Source organism: Lepidochelys olivacea (genome assembly GCF_965140295.1).
Source record: "Lepidochelys olivacea isolate rLepOli2 genome assembly, chromosome: 5".
NCBI classification, from domain to species: Eukaryota; Metazoa; Chordata; order Testudines; family Cheloniidae; genus Lepidochelys; species Lepidochelys olivacea.
The window spans coordinates 41,272,185-41,289,149 of record NC_140415.1 but is presented as its reverse complement, the minus strand read 5'-3'; the positions used below and the strand labels follow the sequence as shown (position 1 = coordinate 41,289,149).

The following is a 16,965-nucleotide window of genomic DNA, read 5'->3' as shown; positions in this document are numbered from 1 at the left end:
TTATATTTTATGACACCAAAAAACTCGCTGTTACGATATATTAAGGCAACGAGTTTATCGGGATTCTAAAAAAGGTTTGGACTTTTACATGAATAATAAAAATATCTACATTTACACAAGCTAGCATACAAATGTATAAGGCAGGGATCAGCAACCTTTGGCACGCGGCCCACCAGGGTAAGCCCCCGGCGGACTGGGCCACTTTGTTTACCTGCCGCGTCTGCAGATTCGGCCAATCACGGCTCTCACTGGCCACAGTTTGCCGCTCCAGGCCAATGGTGGCTGCGGGAAGTGGCGCGGGGCGAGGGATGTGCTGGCCGCTGCTTCCCACAGCCCCCTTTGGCCTGGAGCGGCAAACCGTGGGCAATGGGAGCCACGATCGGCCGAACCTGCAGATGCAGCAGATAAACAAACTGGCCCGGCCCTCCGGGGGACTTACCCTGGCGGGCCGCGTGCAAAGGGTTGCCGATCTCTGGTATAAGGCATATCAACCCTCATCATGCCACAGAACAAAGGTAATAACTAAGGTCTAGAGTCACAAAGGGAACTTATGCATTGCAACACCTAACTCCTAGTTTCCCTGCTGCCCAATACAATTCACAGTCCCAAGTTAGATCCCCAGACCCCCCATGCATTATATGGGGAGAGTTAGGAGCCTAAGGGCATGTCTACACTTGCCATTTAAAGTGGAAAAAGTCCCTTTTTGTGCAAAAACCATACAAGTGTCTATATTTGCCAGTGACTTCTTGCGGTGAAACTCAGAAGTTTCACTGCAAAAAGAAAACCACCTCCACGAGAGGCGTACAGCTCTTACCGGTGATGCATTTGTGGTGATGTGCAAGTAAAGACACGTTCTTCCTGTTTACAGAGCTTTTAGCCTCTGGAGGATATCCCACAGTGCCTAGGTGACCGTTCTGGCCAGCAGCTCTGATGCCAAGTAAAGACACATCCACCCCATCCCTGTAAATACACAAACCAGCGTTTTACACTCACCGGTTCCCTATCACTAGTGAAACTTACAGCGCAAAAACTCTGCAAGTGTAGACATACCCTTAGAAAGGGATTCTCAGAAGCCAGAAAACTGAATAGAGAGCTGCCTAAGCTAGCCAAGAGTGAAATGTGGAGGAAATGGGCAAAGCTACAAAAGGTATGTCTACACCGCCTGCAGGAGCGAGCGTCCCAGCCCAGGTTGACAGATAATTGTATTGATTTCTGTAGGTCGCAAATGAGGGGTGTGTGCTGTGGTGAGGGGCTATGTGTATTTGGGGTAAGTGTGTGTGTTATTGTGCTTGGGTTGGATTGTTGTGTCTTGGGGGGGGTGTTATGCTCTGGGAGAGTTGTGTTGATTTATGCAGGTGGCACTTGGGTCAAGTAGTCTACCATCTGTGCAGTCTCCCTCATACTACCAATGAAACTGATGTATGCAAATTAGCTGCAGAGTAAGGGCGGTGGTTAAGCTGCCTCTGACATTGCATTGGTCTAAAACTCTTGGCATGGCATAGATACATTCCTTACTGTAGCTGTACACCACACAGGAGTAATTTGTTAAATCAAAATGGCTAAGAACATAAAATCTGGATGGTAACAGACAACAAAACCCAGTGATGATTCAACCTGGTGATATTCTGAACAGAAAGAGCCCTGAACCATGCTTGCTGCTGTTTTCATCACTTCACACTGACTGTACAGACAATTTGACTGCAGAGTGACACACAGAGACATTCCTGGAATCTTTTTATATGTAGATACTAAATCAAGGACAATGGAAAAATAAAGAAGCTATACTTACTTCAGATAGTTGTTTTCCATTACATTTTATGATGCAATCAGAATTTGCTATGTATTTTCTACACTTCCAGCAACGAAGCATGCCATCTTCTAGGGTATTCATTTTAACTTCTGGTTCTTCAATTGTTTATCTGTTAAAGCTATAAAGACAGTAAAAATGTATAATTTTCTTAAGCACCTGTAATCTGTTCAAATTACAGAGGGCGTCAGCCTACGATTCTTAGTCACATGAGCAGTCCCTAATCACACTAGCAACAAATACTACTACTATTTTGATTTTATATAGTACCCTTCATTCAGTTTGTTAATTACTCCTGGAGGAATTCTGCATCAAAAACATAAAAATTCTGAGCACAATATTTAAAAATTCTGCAAATTTCATGTGTCAAAATAACACTACATAATCACACCAGTTTCAATTATTTCAGTAATTTATTTCAAAATACCTGTCAGCAAGTATGTCTGTAACAATACAGACACTCACAAAAATTCCACCAGGAGAAGAGTGTTAAAGACACCTCTACGACAGCCCAGTTCCTGTATCTTTCCCTCCTCCCTCCCCCAGAGCTCAGTCGGGGGGGCCAGACACCTATAACCCCTCCCTCCCAGAATCTGGCTATGGGACCCCCCCCAGCCAATACACCCAAACCCCCTACCTCCCAGAGCCCAGCCGCAGAGCTCCTCAGCCCAGACACCCGCCCCCCTACCCCTCAGAGCCCAGGGATCCAGAGGAAGAAATAGACTGATGCTTGGTCCCAAGCTTGTGTGGGGTTTCCTGTATGTCACTGTCTCCTTCCCTCAGGGCATGTGGGGAACTGCAGCTGCCTTTAGCTCCTTCCCCCTCCCCCTGGCAGTGTCTTCTATATGCGAGCTGGGCTCTGCTGGGTCCAGAGGCCCTGAGTGGGGGCCAGCAGCACTGCAGCCCATTTCTGTGAGGGAAAGGAAATTCAGCATGCACATTAATTTCTGCAAGATTGTGCAATATTGCAGATTTCCCCCGGGAGTAAACAGTTATATAGCACCATATATCTGCACGGTTTTTTAGAATACCAAAAAGACAAGGTCCCTTCCCTAATGAGTTTACTATCTAAAGCTCTGATCCTGCAAGTTACTCTATGTGAGAGGATCCCAACCACTACAGTGAACAGGGACATCACTCCGGCCCAAGGGTCAGCCCACTTGCAAGACAGAGACTTACATTAAGACACCACCAAACAGAGAGAGATGACAGTTGATATTCGGTCTTTGCTCACCACTGTAGTCCATAATTTTCTTTGATCCTTCCCCGAAGACTCTTCCCCATCCCAATTTCTCTTTCAATCTTTCTGTCAGGGACCTCATAAAACTCTCCCTTTCCCCTGTCCTCCCAGAAATCCACCTCCGGTTCCAGTCCCCTACTTTTTCTGACTTCCTTGGGCCAGCTACTTGAAAATTAAACCTAAAATGTATGTGTAAAGGGTCCCTTGGATCATGGTGCTCTGGCCATCCCTACTCTAAGCATTGAAAGATTACATTGCAATTAAAATCGGCATTTAAAATTATTGGCAAAAGATCACAGAAGGATTCTGTGTGTTCCTGCAAGATTAATTTGCAATGGAGTCAACCATTTCACGCTTATTTCTATTGACTTTTCACTAATACAAACTTGGAGATATCTAAGAAATTGTTTGAACAGCCTATTGCCTTCCTTTGCATTTCTCTCTAACAAGCAATAGCCTAGGCTACATGTCATCTATCTGCTTGGTTTCTGAAGAAAGATCATCTGATTAAAGGAAAAGCGATGAAATGATCCACATATTTATGTCAAAAACTGAGTACTTGTTTCAGCAGAAAGTACTTGCTCTTCATTTTGCTTTTTCCTCCACAGTAAACTAGGCTTCTGCTCTCTTACCAAAGCTTTAGTTACAACAGTATTCTGTTTACTTAAATGGTAACTATGATTATAACATACAACCAGACTATTAAAAAAACAACCCATGCTCAGACACTGAAATAAGACAGATCGCTTAAGTGCTTTTCATATTTTTTTGCAGCTTTCAATTCACAGGTAAAGTATGAATTTATGTTAAAACTCCAGTATTCTTTTATTTCTAGACAAACTAATAGACTAGTATTAGTAGTAAGTAGGAGCTTCAGATCAATATTAGTTGAATGAAAGATCATGGTAGATGCATTTAAGCAAAAAGAAAATATTCACATTCAAGACCTTGTCTTGCACATGGCAAGAATTTGAAAAATGCAAATGCTTTGAACTACACAGAACATCCCTGTATCTTGAGTTTTGCTTACACAGTTACAGTCAGCACAGTTATTTTAGTAGCCCATCAGCATATGACATATTTGAAAGCAGCAGTTAAAGGGTATACAAATGTTAAATGTCTCTCTCAAGAAAGTATTCAATTCAAACGCAGGTTTTGAAATGTAATGAATAATACCACTCAGGGAGTGCTGCTACAAATATAATTTTGAACACACCTTAAATGCATTGTGAAAATGTAATTCCAAAGTATGCATTACAAAATTAGCTTTGATCTATTTGACTGATGATAGTCTTTCTTGTCTATTTTTGTAGGGAGCCAGGGTGGCTTCCCTCTGAACTTGGAGGAACAGATTACAGCAGTTTGCAGTATTTTGCCCTAGCAGTTGTTTTTAATGAGAACATTCCTGAAGGTCTATTAAAGTTCTGCACACCTGTGCTTTTCTTCAGTTCTCACTATGGAGGAAACAGACAACCTATAACCCAATTTGTTGCAAATAAAGATCTGTGTAACAAACGGTGTTGGGTTTTTTTTAAAGTAAATGCCTGCATATAATCTTCCATAATGACCTCTTCTTCATTAGTGCTAGACTTGGCACAAATGTGTCTGTGGGGTTTGTATTTTGCAGAAGCAGAATATGAATTCTTACAGAAGTGGATAAAGGGAAAAACAGGTACAGTCTTAACAATAGATTACTTTGTTCTTTTGCAGTGAGTCTATACTAAAATGAGTAGTGTTTAGGGTGACTGCTTCTTTATTAAGTACTTCCACAGCAGTACCATAGCAATTTTAATTGTACAGTGCTGTACTATAATAGCTGACTAAAATTAATAACAGGATGTAGAACTTCACATTTAAATCATTGTCTCATATGTTCAGAAACTTTTAGCTGAAGAGCACTGTGAACTTAAAAGGCTAATCATAGCCAGAATATGAATTCAAGCCACCCCTATATGCAGAGAGGTTAGTAGTGAGGTACCCCAAGAATCAGTGTTCGCACTATTGTTCAATGTAGGTAACTAGCAACCTAGAAGGTGGAGTGAATAGCAAGGAGACAATATTTGCCAGTAACTTTTTAGCTTAGTCAAGACTTGTAATGACCATGAGGACCTTCAGAAGGACCAGAGAAGACTAGGTAACTAGGCAATACAATGGAAGATGAAATTCAACATAGACAAGTGCAAAATAATTCAAATTGGAAAGCATAATTTAACAACTAATATACACCAGAGTACATTCTGAATTAGTTTAATTTCTCTTAAACGAGTTGTAAGCATTGTGGACAGCTCAGTGAAGACATCCCTGAAAATATTATAATACTGTTACACAGGTGGAATGGAGAAATCCACAGCCTCCTTTCCCCAAACACTGATCAGCTCCAGTAGCTCAGCATTGCTCCAAGGAGGGGATCCTTTGCTCCCTGGAGCAGGCATTGTCACCTGGCCGGATAAGTGAGTACTACCCAAGACAACAGGAGGGGGAGTTTCAAAGTCTTTGGGGCTTTACAAGGGGAGGGGTGGATGTCTGTTTACCTGGTGCAGAGCAGCTACCCAGAGTGGTCACCTAGGCACTGTGGGATATCCTGCGGAGGCTAAAAGCTGTGTAAACAGGAATAATGTGTTTTCACTTGCACATCACCGCAAAAGCATTACCAGTAAGAGCTGTACACCTCTCATGGAGGTGGTTTTCTTTTTGTGGTGAAACTTCTGAGTTTCACTGCAAAAAGTCATTGGCAAGTGTAGATGCTCCCACGGTTTTTGTGCAAAAGAGAGACTTTCTCCGCTTTCAATGGCAAATGTAGTCCTGTCCTTAAGCACAGCAGCGGTGCAGCTGTAGCGCTAGACAAGCCCCAACTCTCTGGTCTTTACCACCCTTCTTCTAGGCAGCAGGAAGGCATAAAACATTTGAATTGCATTTGGTCAGAAGGGAACCCGAAACCCATAGAGCTCGCCAAGCCTGCGGATACCAGCAGCGCTGGCGAGGGATCCCGGGGGTCGCTCACGCTGGCCTCGGGGACCCACTGACAGCTGAGCTATTTCTTCATTGCACAAAGCGGTGAGATCACGAACGCCAACCAGCTCCCTGAGGCACAGCCCCGGGGGTAGGGTGACCAGACCGGGGGTGGGGGGATAAGGGGAGAGGAGCCACAGGCGGGTTTTCCCTCCCCAACCACACAAGCAACCTGTGGCTCGTCTCCCCGGGGGCGGTGACCCAGCAGCAGCGGCCTCGGCAAACTCCCGCCGGTTTGGCGGCCAAACCCTCCCCGCCCCACGGAGCGCCGCACCCAGAAACGGACCCAACGCACGTCCCCCCCAGGAGGGGCCTGCCCCGCAGGGCTGCGGGCGGCTGTGTCCCGGCTGGCGCGGCCTCCCCGACTCCGGGGCAGCCGGCCAGCCGGAGCTAGCAGAGCCCCCGCTTACCGCTCGCGGCTCGCCGGGCGGGGGTGTCCGTCGGTCCGGCCGCTCGAGCAGGCGCGGGGCCGAGTACTGGCGGAGATCCCGGGTGAGCGCAACAGCTGCCGACGGGAAGAGACGGGAGACAAACAGCAACGAAAAGCGCTCCGTGCCGGTCGGAGTCCTGGCCGGGGGGGAGGGCGAGCGCGAGCGCTGCTCGGCGGGGAGCTCCCCAACCCACGCGGGATGTGGGGCGGGCCGGGGCTGGGGCAGAGGCTGCTGCCCTTTCTCCTGCCGCTGCTGCACCGGGGAGTGCGGGGGCTGGGAGACGGGGTGGGGGCTCCAGTGTGTGAAACCCCCCCCCCACTCCGCGCGCCTCGTGGGGTGAGGGGGAGACAACAGGGCAGCGCAAGATGGCCCTTCACTCAGCTGGACTGGGCATAGGTTTTAGGGCTGGGGTCTAGATCCTTTCCCTGGGGTCAGCTGCACGTTTAACGGCCATTTGGATGGAGGAGCAGATGAAGGCACTCTAATGTTGGTGTCCCACAGCCCCTGTCAAGGACCAGACCCCATTAGGCTAGGCGCTGTACAAACACACAATCCCTACACATCTTACAGACTATACCACAGGAGACAACAGATGGCTAGACGCAGCCGGGTGTACAAGAAAACAAAGAGACATTATCAGTGACAGGCAGGAATCACAGCACAACAGCAGTCTAACCGTCAGTCAAGTTTTTTGTAGGAATCATCCCATATAAACATCCCCTATTAGAAACTGGCTCTGAGTTGTGTTGCCAATCATCAGGCAGGCTCCAAAAAAAAAATCATGATTGGCATAAAACACATGAGATTTGTAATAGTAATAACTTTTAGGTTCATTTTATTTACCTTCAAGTTTTTGAGCCATCAGGGTGCACCAGAGTCATGTTTCCAAGCTTTTCTTCAAAACTACTAGAGCTAGATACTTTTTTAATGAAAGCAGAGTCTCATGTAATCACAGGATTCCAGGAGCTGGGGTTTTAAGTATAACACCAAATATCTCAATAATTCACAATAAACATACAGCAAAAATACTGCTGTTTCAATGGGACATTTGAACTTTCCCATCAGGCTTTTTAAACAAATCTTCCTCATTCAGCTTGTCCAAGTCTCACATCCATTTAGAGTATAACATAAGAATGGCTCTACGGTCAGATCAATGGTTCAGCTACCCCAGTATCCTGTCTTCTCACAGTATCCAATGCCAGATGCTTCAGAGGGAATGAACAGAACAGGACAATTAGCAAGTGATCCATTTCCTGTCATCCAGTCCTGCTTTGTGGCAGTCACAGGTTTAGGGACACCCAGATAATAGGGTTACATCCCTGACCATCTTGGCTAGTAGCCATTGATGGCCCTATCCTCATTAACTTATCTAATTCTTTTGAACCCAGTTATACTTTTGGCCTTCACACCATGCCCTGGCAATACATTCCACAGGTTGACTGTGCAGTATGTAAAGAAGTACTTCCTTATGTTCGATTTAAACCTGCTGCCTAATAATTTCATTGGGTGACCTTTGGTTTTCACGTTAAGGGATAAATAACATTTCATTATTCACTTTCTCCAAATCATTCATGATTTTATAGACCTCTATGCCACCCGCAGTAGAGTCATCTCTTTTCTAAACTGAACAGTCCCAGTCTTTTTAATTTCTCCTTGTATGGAAGCTGTTCCATACCCCGAATCATTTCTGTCTGCCCTTTTACACTTGACTTGCCAGAGTTTATGCTCCTTTCTGTTTTCCTCAGTAGGATTTGACTTCCAATCATGGGCGGTGGGTATAATAGGCCAGGGGAGACTCTGCTTCCCCAGCACCGCAGCGGCTGCCTGACTCCTGGTTGCAAGGTTTGGCAGGGGAAGTTTTTGTTTTATTATGCCCCAGGCAGGTTCTGGGGTGGCTGAGGAGGCGGTATGTGCTATTCAGCTTCCTGGGCTCATCAGTTATCTCCCTGGCCTCCAGAGAGATTACTGATGAACCCAGGAAGCTGCGTAGCAAATACCTCCTCCTCAGCTGCCCTGGAACCTGCCTGGGGCATAGCAAAAGCTTCTTCCGAGGAGAGTCCAAGATGCTTTCCCCTCACAGCAGCTTGGGGTCTGGGGAGGCACAGTGTTGGTGGCTCAGGGCACCTCGGGGCAGGGCAGCTCAGGCCTCTGGCCAGCCTCAGGCTCCTCCAGTTTGGGGGGGGGGTGTGAGCAGTAGGGGTGGAGCTGGGGGCTAGCCTCCCCAAAGTGGGGCTTCACCCGCTGCCCATGCTTCCAATTTTTAAAATATGTCATTTTGTTTCTAACCACCTCTTTTACTCTGTTTAACCATAGTGGCATTTTTTGGTCCTCTTACTGTTTTTTTAATTTGGGGGATATATATAGATAGATAGATATAGTTTGAACCTCTATTATGGTGTTTTTAAAAAGTTCCATGCAGCTTAGACGCATTTCACTCTTGTAACTCTTCCTTTTTAATTTCTGTTTAACTAGCCTCATTTTTGTGTAGTTCCCCCTTTTGAAATTAAATAAGACTCTGGTAGGTTTCTTTGGCATTTCCCCCCCTACAAGGATGTTACATTTAATTTCATTATGATCTCTATTACCAAGCACTTCAGCTACATTCGCCTCTTGGAACAGATCCTGTGGGGGCACTTAGGACTAAATCAAGAATTGCCTCTCCCTGGTGGGTTCCTGGACTAGCTGCTCCAAAAATCAGTCAATAACAGTGTCTAGAAATTTTATCTCTGCCTCTCATCCTCAGGTTCATGTTCCCATTCAATATGAGATAGTTGAAATCCCCCATTATTATTGAATTTTCTATTTTTGTAGTCTCTCTAAGCTCCCTGGGCATTTCACAATCACGGTCATCATCCTGGCAAAGTGATCGGTAGTATATTCCTAGTGCCTATATTTCTTTCCTTGGTCTACATCAACTCAATGTATACCAAATTTGCCTTTATCTTGCACCCAAACTTGCTGTTGTTAGGATATAGATATTCAGGCCTGTGTGTAAAGGCCTATACTCTAAGAACTTAGGTGTATTCTTATCACTTGGCTAGTTATAGAGGTATAAAAAGAAAGAATAAAAATCACAGTCTGGCGGTGTAAGAGCCTTTTCTTACTGTTTCAGAGTAGCAGCCGTGTTAGTCTGTATTCGCAAAAAGAAAAGGAATACTTGTGGCACCTTAAAGACTAACCAATTTATTTAAGCATAAGCATGAGCTTTCGTGAGCTACAGCTTATGCTCAAATAAATTGACAGGTTTCAGAGTAACAGCCGTGTTAGTCTGTATTCGCAAAAAGAAAAAGGAGTACTTGTGGCACCTTAGAGACTAACCAATTTATTTGAGCATGAGCTTTCGTGAGCTACAGCTCACTTCATCGGATGCATGCCGTGGAAACTGCAGCAGACTTTATTTATATACAGAGAATATGAAAAAATACCTCCTCCCACCCCACTGTCCTGCTGGTAATAGCTTATCTAAAGTGATCATCAGGTGGGCCATTTCCAGCACAAATCCAGGTTTTCTCACCCTCCACCCCCCCACACAAATTCACTCTCCTGCTGGTGATAGCCCATCCAAAGTGACAACTCTTTACACAATGTGCATGATAATAAAGTTGGGCCATTTCCTGCACAAATCCAGGTTCTCTCACCCCCTCACCTCCCTCCCAAAAACCACACACACAAACTCACTATCCTGCTGGTAATAGCTCATCCAAAGTGACCATTCTCCCTACAATGTGCATAATTAAGGTGGGCCATTTCCAGCACAAATCCAGGTTTTCTCACATCCCCCCCACCCCCATACACACACAAACTCACTCTCCTGCTGGTAATAGCTCATCCAAACTGACCACTCTCCAAGTTTAAATCCAAGTTAAACCAGAACATCTGGGGGGGGGGGGGTAGGAAAAAACAAGAGGAAATAGGCTACCTTGCATAATGACTTAGCCACTCCCAGTCTCTATTTAAGCCTAAATTCATAGTATCCAATTTGCAAATGAATTCCAATTCAGCAGTTTCTCGCTGGAGTCTGGATTTGAAGTTTTTTTGTTTTAAGATAGCGACCTTCATGTCTGTAACCGAGTGACCAAAGAGATTGAAGTGTTCTCCGACTGGTTTATGAATGTTATAATTCTTGACATCTGATTTGTGTCCATTTATTCTTTTACGTAGAGACTGTCCAGTTTGACCAATGTACATGGCAGAGGGGCATTGCTGGCACATGATGGCATATATCACATTGGTGGATGTGCAGGTATACGAGCCTCTGATAGTGTGGCTGATGTTATTAGGCCCTGTGATGGTGTCCCCTGAATAGATATGTGGGCCCAATTGGCAACGGGCTTTGTTGCAAGGATAAGTTCCTGGGTTAGTGGTTCTGTTGTGTGGTATGTGGTTGTTGGTGAGTATTTGCTTCAGGTTGCGGGGCTGTCTGTAGGCAAGGACTGGCCTGTCTCCCAAGATTTGTGAGTGTTGGGTCATCCTTTAGGATAGGTTGTAGATCCTTAATAATGCGTTGGAGGGGTTTTAGTTGGGGACTGAAGGTGACGGCTAGTGGCGTTCTGTTATTTTCTTTGTTAGACCTGTCCTGTAGTAGGTAACTTCTGGGAACTCTTCTGGCTCTATCAATCTGTTTCTTTACTTCAGCAGGTGGGTAAAGAGTTGTCACTCTAGATGGGCTATCACCAGCAGGAGAGTGAATTTGTGTGGGGGTGGAGGGTGAGAAAACCTGGATTTGTGCTGGAAATGGCCCACCTGATGATCACTTTAGATAAGCTATTACCAGCAGGACAGTGGGGTGGGAGGAGGTATTTTTTCATATTCTCTGTGTATAAATAAAGTCTGCTGCAGTTTCCACGGCATGCATCCGATGAAGTGAGCTGTAGCTCACGAAAGCTCATGCTCAAATAAATTGGTTAGTCTCTAAGGTGCCACAAGTACTCCTTTTTCTTTTTGTCTTTACCTTGAGACTGTTCAAAGAAGCAGTAAAACATTTGTCTCCATGGATGCCCATGGATCTTTTACTCCAAAAATTCCAGTGGAATACAGCAGACCTCCATCATACTTTGTCCAAAATAACCAAAAACATTTCACATAAGTATCCAAAAGTACTCTCCATTAAAACGCCAGAAAAACACAAGTGTGGAAAGGCAGGGGGAGAGGTGGAAAGAAACGAATTAAGCCTGTCAGGTCAGTTTAAAGTATAGGCTACCAGCAGCAAATTAAGTAAACAGAGAAAAAGAAGACGGAAAAGAAGAAAAGGACATAGCTAGCTCTGAGCCAAGAGTAGGTTCCCTGGGTTGAAACAGTTGGGAACCCGTATCCCCAGGTTCTCATTCTAGCTCCGGGAGAAGAGTGAGGGTTGTTATCTGCTCCTGCAAACCCTGCCATTTTGCACTTTGAAACTTTTTTTTTCCCCCTTCCCCTTCTTTCTCTCCACTCCCTCAGGACCAAGTCCCAGCTCCAGTCTCTAAAGGTAGTTTGTTAACTCTGCTTTTGACTTTAAACCCCATTGTGCCAAATCATCTTTAAACTACCCCTAACTAATTTACAACCCTTCAGCAGCCCTTGCTGAAGCAGCACCAAACTTGAAAGATTACTGGCAGCTTCCCATAATGCTGTCCTTACTTCAAACCTCTCACAAGCAGACTGAAGGGCCTCCTTTCCCTGGAAGGCATTCAGTCCCAGTGGGCAGGGACCTTCTTCCACTACCCATATACCAAAAGGAGGGTGGGCTTCTCAGCCACCCCCCATCCCTCTGAGTCCCCTAACACTTCCTCCATTTCCTTTTTAATCTCATCCCAGATTGACCCCTGCACCTGGTATGGGCCCTGCTTCTTCCTTATCCGTTTATCCAAAAAATCCTTTACCCTGGCTTGCCAGAACCTGCAACTATCATCATGAGACTTTGCTATACCCCCTCCAAGCAGCTGCATGGACTGTTGGGGAGGGGGATTTACAGGCTGCCACTCACCTAACCGATGCGATGCATCCAAGTCACCGGCACCAAGATGTTAGGGGGCTTATTCCTTCACCCACTTACTTCCCTGGTCCTTCTCGCATGAACAGAGAGCAACAATACCCGAAGTCCAAAGGTGCAAACAATTCGAGGTTTATTGTGGTGAACTTCCAGCAAGCATGATTCCAGTTTCCTTCCTTAGTGTCCCCATTTCCAGCTCTGACACCACAGAGCCCCACTTGTGTCCCTGTTCCAATTCCTGCCCTTAGCTAAACATGATTCCAATTTCCCCACACCCATTCCCTGTTCCCATTTTCCCCTTTAGCAAAACATGATTCCAATTTCCGCATTCCCTGTTCCCATTTCCCCCCACCCACCCACACACTCACTTCCTGACTGACTGCAGACTATATAGTTTATTTGAGCATAAGCTTTCGTGAGCTACAGCTCACTTCATCGGATGCATCCGATGAAGTGAGCTGTAGCTCACGAAAGCTTATGCTCAAATAAATTGGTTAGTCTCTCAGCCCTGGTCTACACTAGGACTTTAGGTCGAATTTAGCAGCGTTAAATCGATGTAAACCTGCACCCGTCCACACAATGAAGCCCTTTATTTTGACTTAAAGGGCTCTTAAAATCGATTTCCTTACTCCACCCCGACAAGTGGATTAGCGCTTAAATCGATGTTGCCGGCTCGAATTTGGGGTACTGTGGACACAATTCGATGGTATTGGCCTCCGGGAGCTATCCCAGAGTGCTCCATTATGACTGCTCTGGACAGCACTCTCAACTCAGATGCACTGGCCAGGTAGACAGGAAAAGAACCGCGAACTTTTGAATCTCATTTCCTGTTTGGCCAGCGTGGCAAGCTGCAGGTGACCATGCAGAGCTCATCAGCAGAGGTGACCATGATGGAGTCCCAGAATCGCAAAAGAGCTCCAGCATGGACCGAACGGGAGGTACAGGATCTGATCGCTGTTTGGGGAGAGGAATCCGTGCTATCAGAACTCCGTTCCAGTTTTCGAAATGCCAAAACCTTTGTGAAAATCTCCCAGGGCATGAAGGACAGAGGCCATAACAGGGACCCGAAGCAGTGCCGCGTGAAACTGAAGGAGCTGAGGCAAGCCTACCAGAAAACCAGAGAGGCGAACAGCCGCTCTGGGTCAGAGCCCCAAACATACCACTTCTAAAATGGCATGCAGCTCATCATAGGGGGTTCAGCCACCACTACCCCAGCCATGTTGTTTGACTCCTTCAATGGAGATGGAGGCAATACGGAAGCAGGTTTTGGGGACGAAGAAGAAGAAGATGATGATGAGGAGGTTGTAGATAGCTCACAGCAAGCAAGCGGAGAAACCGGTTTTCCCGACAGCCAGGAACTGTTTCTCACCCTAGACCTGGAGCCAGTACCCCCCGAACCCACCCAAGGCTGCCTCCTGGACCCAGCAGGTGGAGAAGGGACCTCTGGTGAGTGTACCTTTTAAAATACTATACATGGTTTAAAAGCAAGCATGTGAAAGGATTACTTTGCCCTGGCATTTGCGGTTCTCCTAGATGTAGTCCTAAAGCCTTTGCAAAAGGTTTCTGGGGAGGGCAGCCTTATTGCGTCCTTCATGGTAGGACACTTTACCACTCCAGGCCAGTAACACGTACTCGGGAATCATTGTAGAACAAAGCATTGCAGTGTATGTTTGCTGGCATTCAAACAACATCCGTTCTTTATCTCTCTGTGTTATCCTCAGGAGAGTGAGATATAATTCATGGTCACCTGGTTGAAATAGAGTGCTTTTCTTCAGGGGACACTCAGAGGAGCCCATTCCTGCTGGGCTGTTTGCCTGTGGCTAAACAGAAATGTTCCCTGCTGTTAGCCACAGGGAGGGGGGAAGGTTGAAGGGGTAGTCACGCGGTGGGAGGAGGCAAAATGCGACCTTGTAACGAAAGCACATGTGCTATGTATGTAATGTTAACAGGGTAAGGTTTACCCTGAAAGAGTGTAGCCACTGTTTTATAAAATGTGTCTTTTTAAATACCGCTGTCCCTTTTTTTTTCTCCACCAGCTGCATGTGTTTCAATGATCACAGGATCTTCTCCTTCCCAGAGGCTAGTGAAGCTTAGAAAGAAAAGAAAAAAAACCGCACTCGCGATGAAATGTTCTCCGAGCTCATGCTGTCCTCCCACACTGACAGAGCACAGACGAATGCGTGGAGGCAAATAATGTCAGACTGCAGGAAAGCACAAAATGACCGGGAGGAGAGGTGGCGGGCTGAAGAGAGTAAGTGGAGGGCTGAAGACAGAGCTGAAGCTCAAATGTGGCGGCAGCGTGATGAGAGGAGGCAGGATTCAATGCTGAGGCTGCTGCAGGACCAAACCAGTATGCTCCACTGTATGGTTGAGCTGCAGCAAAGGCAGCTGGAGCACAGACTGCCACTGCAGCCCCTCTGTAACCAACCGCCCTCCTCCCCAAGTTCCATAGCCTCCACACCCAGACGCCCAAGAACGCGGTGGGGGGGCCTCCGGCCAACCAGCCACTCCACCACAGAGGATTGCCCAAAAAAAAGAAGGCTGTCATTCAATAAATTTTAAAGTTGTAAACTTTTAAAGTGCTGTGCTTAAAGTGCTGTGTGGCATTTTCCTTCCCTCCTCCACCACCCCTCCTGGGCTACCTTGGTAGTCATCCCCCTATTTGTGTGATGAATGAATAAAGAATGCATGAATGTGAAGCAACAATGACTTTATTGCCTCTGCAAGCGGTGATTGAAGGGAGGAGGGGCGGGTGGTTAGCTTACAGGGAAGTAGAGTGAACCAAGGGGCGGGGGTTTCATCAAGGAGAAACAAACAGAACTTTCACACCGTAGCCTGGCCAGTCATGAAACTGGTTTTCAAAGCTTCTCTGATGCGTACCGCGCCCTCCTGTGCTCTTCTAACCGCCCTGGTGTCTGGCTGCGCGTAACCAGCAGCCAGGCGATTTGCCTCAACCTCCCACCCCGCCATAAACATCTCCCCCTTACTCTCACAGATATTGTGGAGCACACAGCAAGCAGTAATAACAGTGGGAATATTGGTTTCCCTGAGGTCTAAGCGAGTCAGTAAACTGCGCCAGCGCGCCTTTAAACGTCCAAATGCACATTCTACCACCATTCTGCACTTGCTCAGCCTGTAGTTGAACAGCTCCTGACTACTGTCCAGGCTGCCTGTGTACGGCTTCGTGAGCCATGGCATTAAGGGGTAGGCTGGGTCCCCAAGGATACATATAGGCATTTCAACATCCCCAACAGTTATTTTCTGGTCTGGGAATAAAGTCCCTTCCTGCAGCTTTTGAAACAGACCAGAGTTCCTGAAGATGCGAGCATCATGCACCTTTCCCGGCCATCCCACGCTGATGTTGGTGAAACGTCCCTTGTGATCCACCAGAGCTTGCAGCACTATCGAAAAGTACCCCTTGCGGTTTATGTACTCGGCGGCTTGGTGCTCCGGTGCCAAGATAGGGATATGGGTTCCGTCTATAGCCCCACCACAGTTAGGGAATCCCATTGCAGCAAAGCCGTCCAGTATGACCTGCACATTTCCCAGGGTCACTACCCTTGATATCAGCAGATCTTTGATTGCGTGGGCTACTTGCATCACAGCAGCCCCCACAGTAGATTTGCCCACTCCAAATTGATTCCCAACTGACCGGTAGCTGTCTGGCGTTGCAAGCTTCCACAGGGCTATCGCCACTCGCTTCTCAACTGTGAGGGCTGCTCTCATCTTGGTATTCATGCACCTCAGGGCAGGGGAAAGCAAGTCACAAAGTTCCATGAAAGTGCCCTTACGCATGCAAAAGTTTCGCAGCCCCTGGGAATCGTCCCAGACCTGCAACACTATGCGGTCCCACCAGTCTGTGCTTGTTTCCCGAGCCCAGAATCGGCGTTCCACAGCATGAACCTGCCCCATTAGCACCATGATGCATGCATTGGCAGGGCCCATGCTTTCAGAGAAATCTGTGTCCATGTCCTGATCACTCACGTGACCACACTGACGTCGCCTCCTCACCCGGTATCGCTTTGCCAGGTTCTGGTGCTGCATATACTGCTGGATAATGCGTGTGGTGTTTAATGTGCTCCTAATTGCCAAAGTGAGCTGAGCGGCCTCCATGCTTGCCTTGGTATGGCGTCCGCACAGAAAAAAGGCGCGGAACGATTGTCTGCCGTTGCTCTGACGGAGGGAGGGGCGACTGACGACACGGCTTACAGGGTTGGCTTCATGGAGCTAAAATCAACAAAGGGGGTGCCTATACATCAAGGAGTATTTCAGGCAGGACTTCACGGAGGGTTCCTATAAGAAATGGTGCACCTAAGTTATCGTTCTAATTGGAACAAGGAGGTTAGCCTGGCCTCTGATTGATACATGGCTAGATTTACCTCGCTGCACCTTCTCTGTGAGTGACTGCAGTGTGACCTAGAGGAATGAGTCCCCTAGACGGGGAGGAGGCAAATGAGTACAAAACAAATCTGGTCTATTTCTTGTTTTGACCCACTCCATCTATCTTTTA

General features: G+C 46.7%; 1 protein-coding gene across 3 annotated transcripts in view; it reads right to left on the bottom strand.

Annotated features, from left to right (window-relative positions):
- RNF180 (ring finger protein 180) overlaps positions 1 to 6,618 on the bottom strand; it is a 140,012-nt gene extending 133,394 nt beyond the window's left edge. For all 3 annotated transcript variants that reach the window (XM_084629662.1, XM_084629663.1, XM_084629664.1), the window contains exons 1-2: positions 6,467 to 6,618; positions 1,790 to 1,928 (exon numbers count right to left, since the gene is read on the bottom strand). In XM_084629662.1, coding sequence (XP_084485788.1) covers positions 1,790 to 1,891 — 102 coding nt within the window. In that variant the 5' untranslated portion in view covers positions 1,892 to 1,928; positions 6,467 to 6,618. The remainder of the gene's footprint in view (positions 1 to 1,789; positions 1,929 to 6,466) is intronic.
- Positions 6,619 to 16,965: the final 10,347 nt, after the last annotated feature.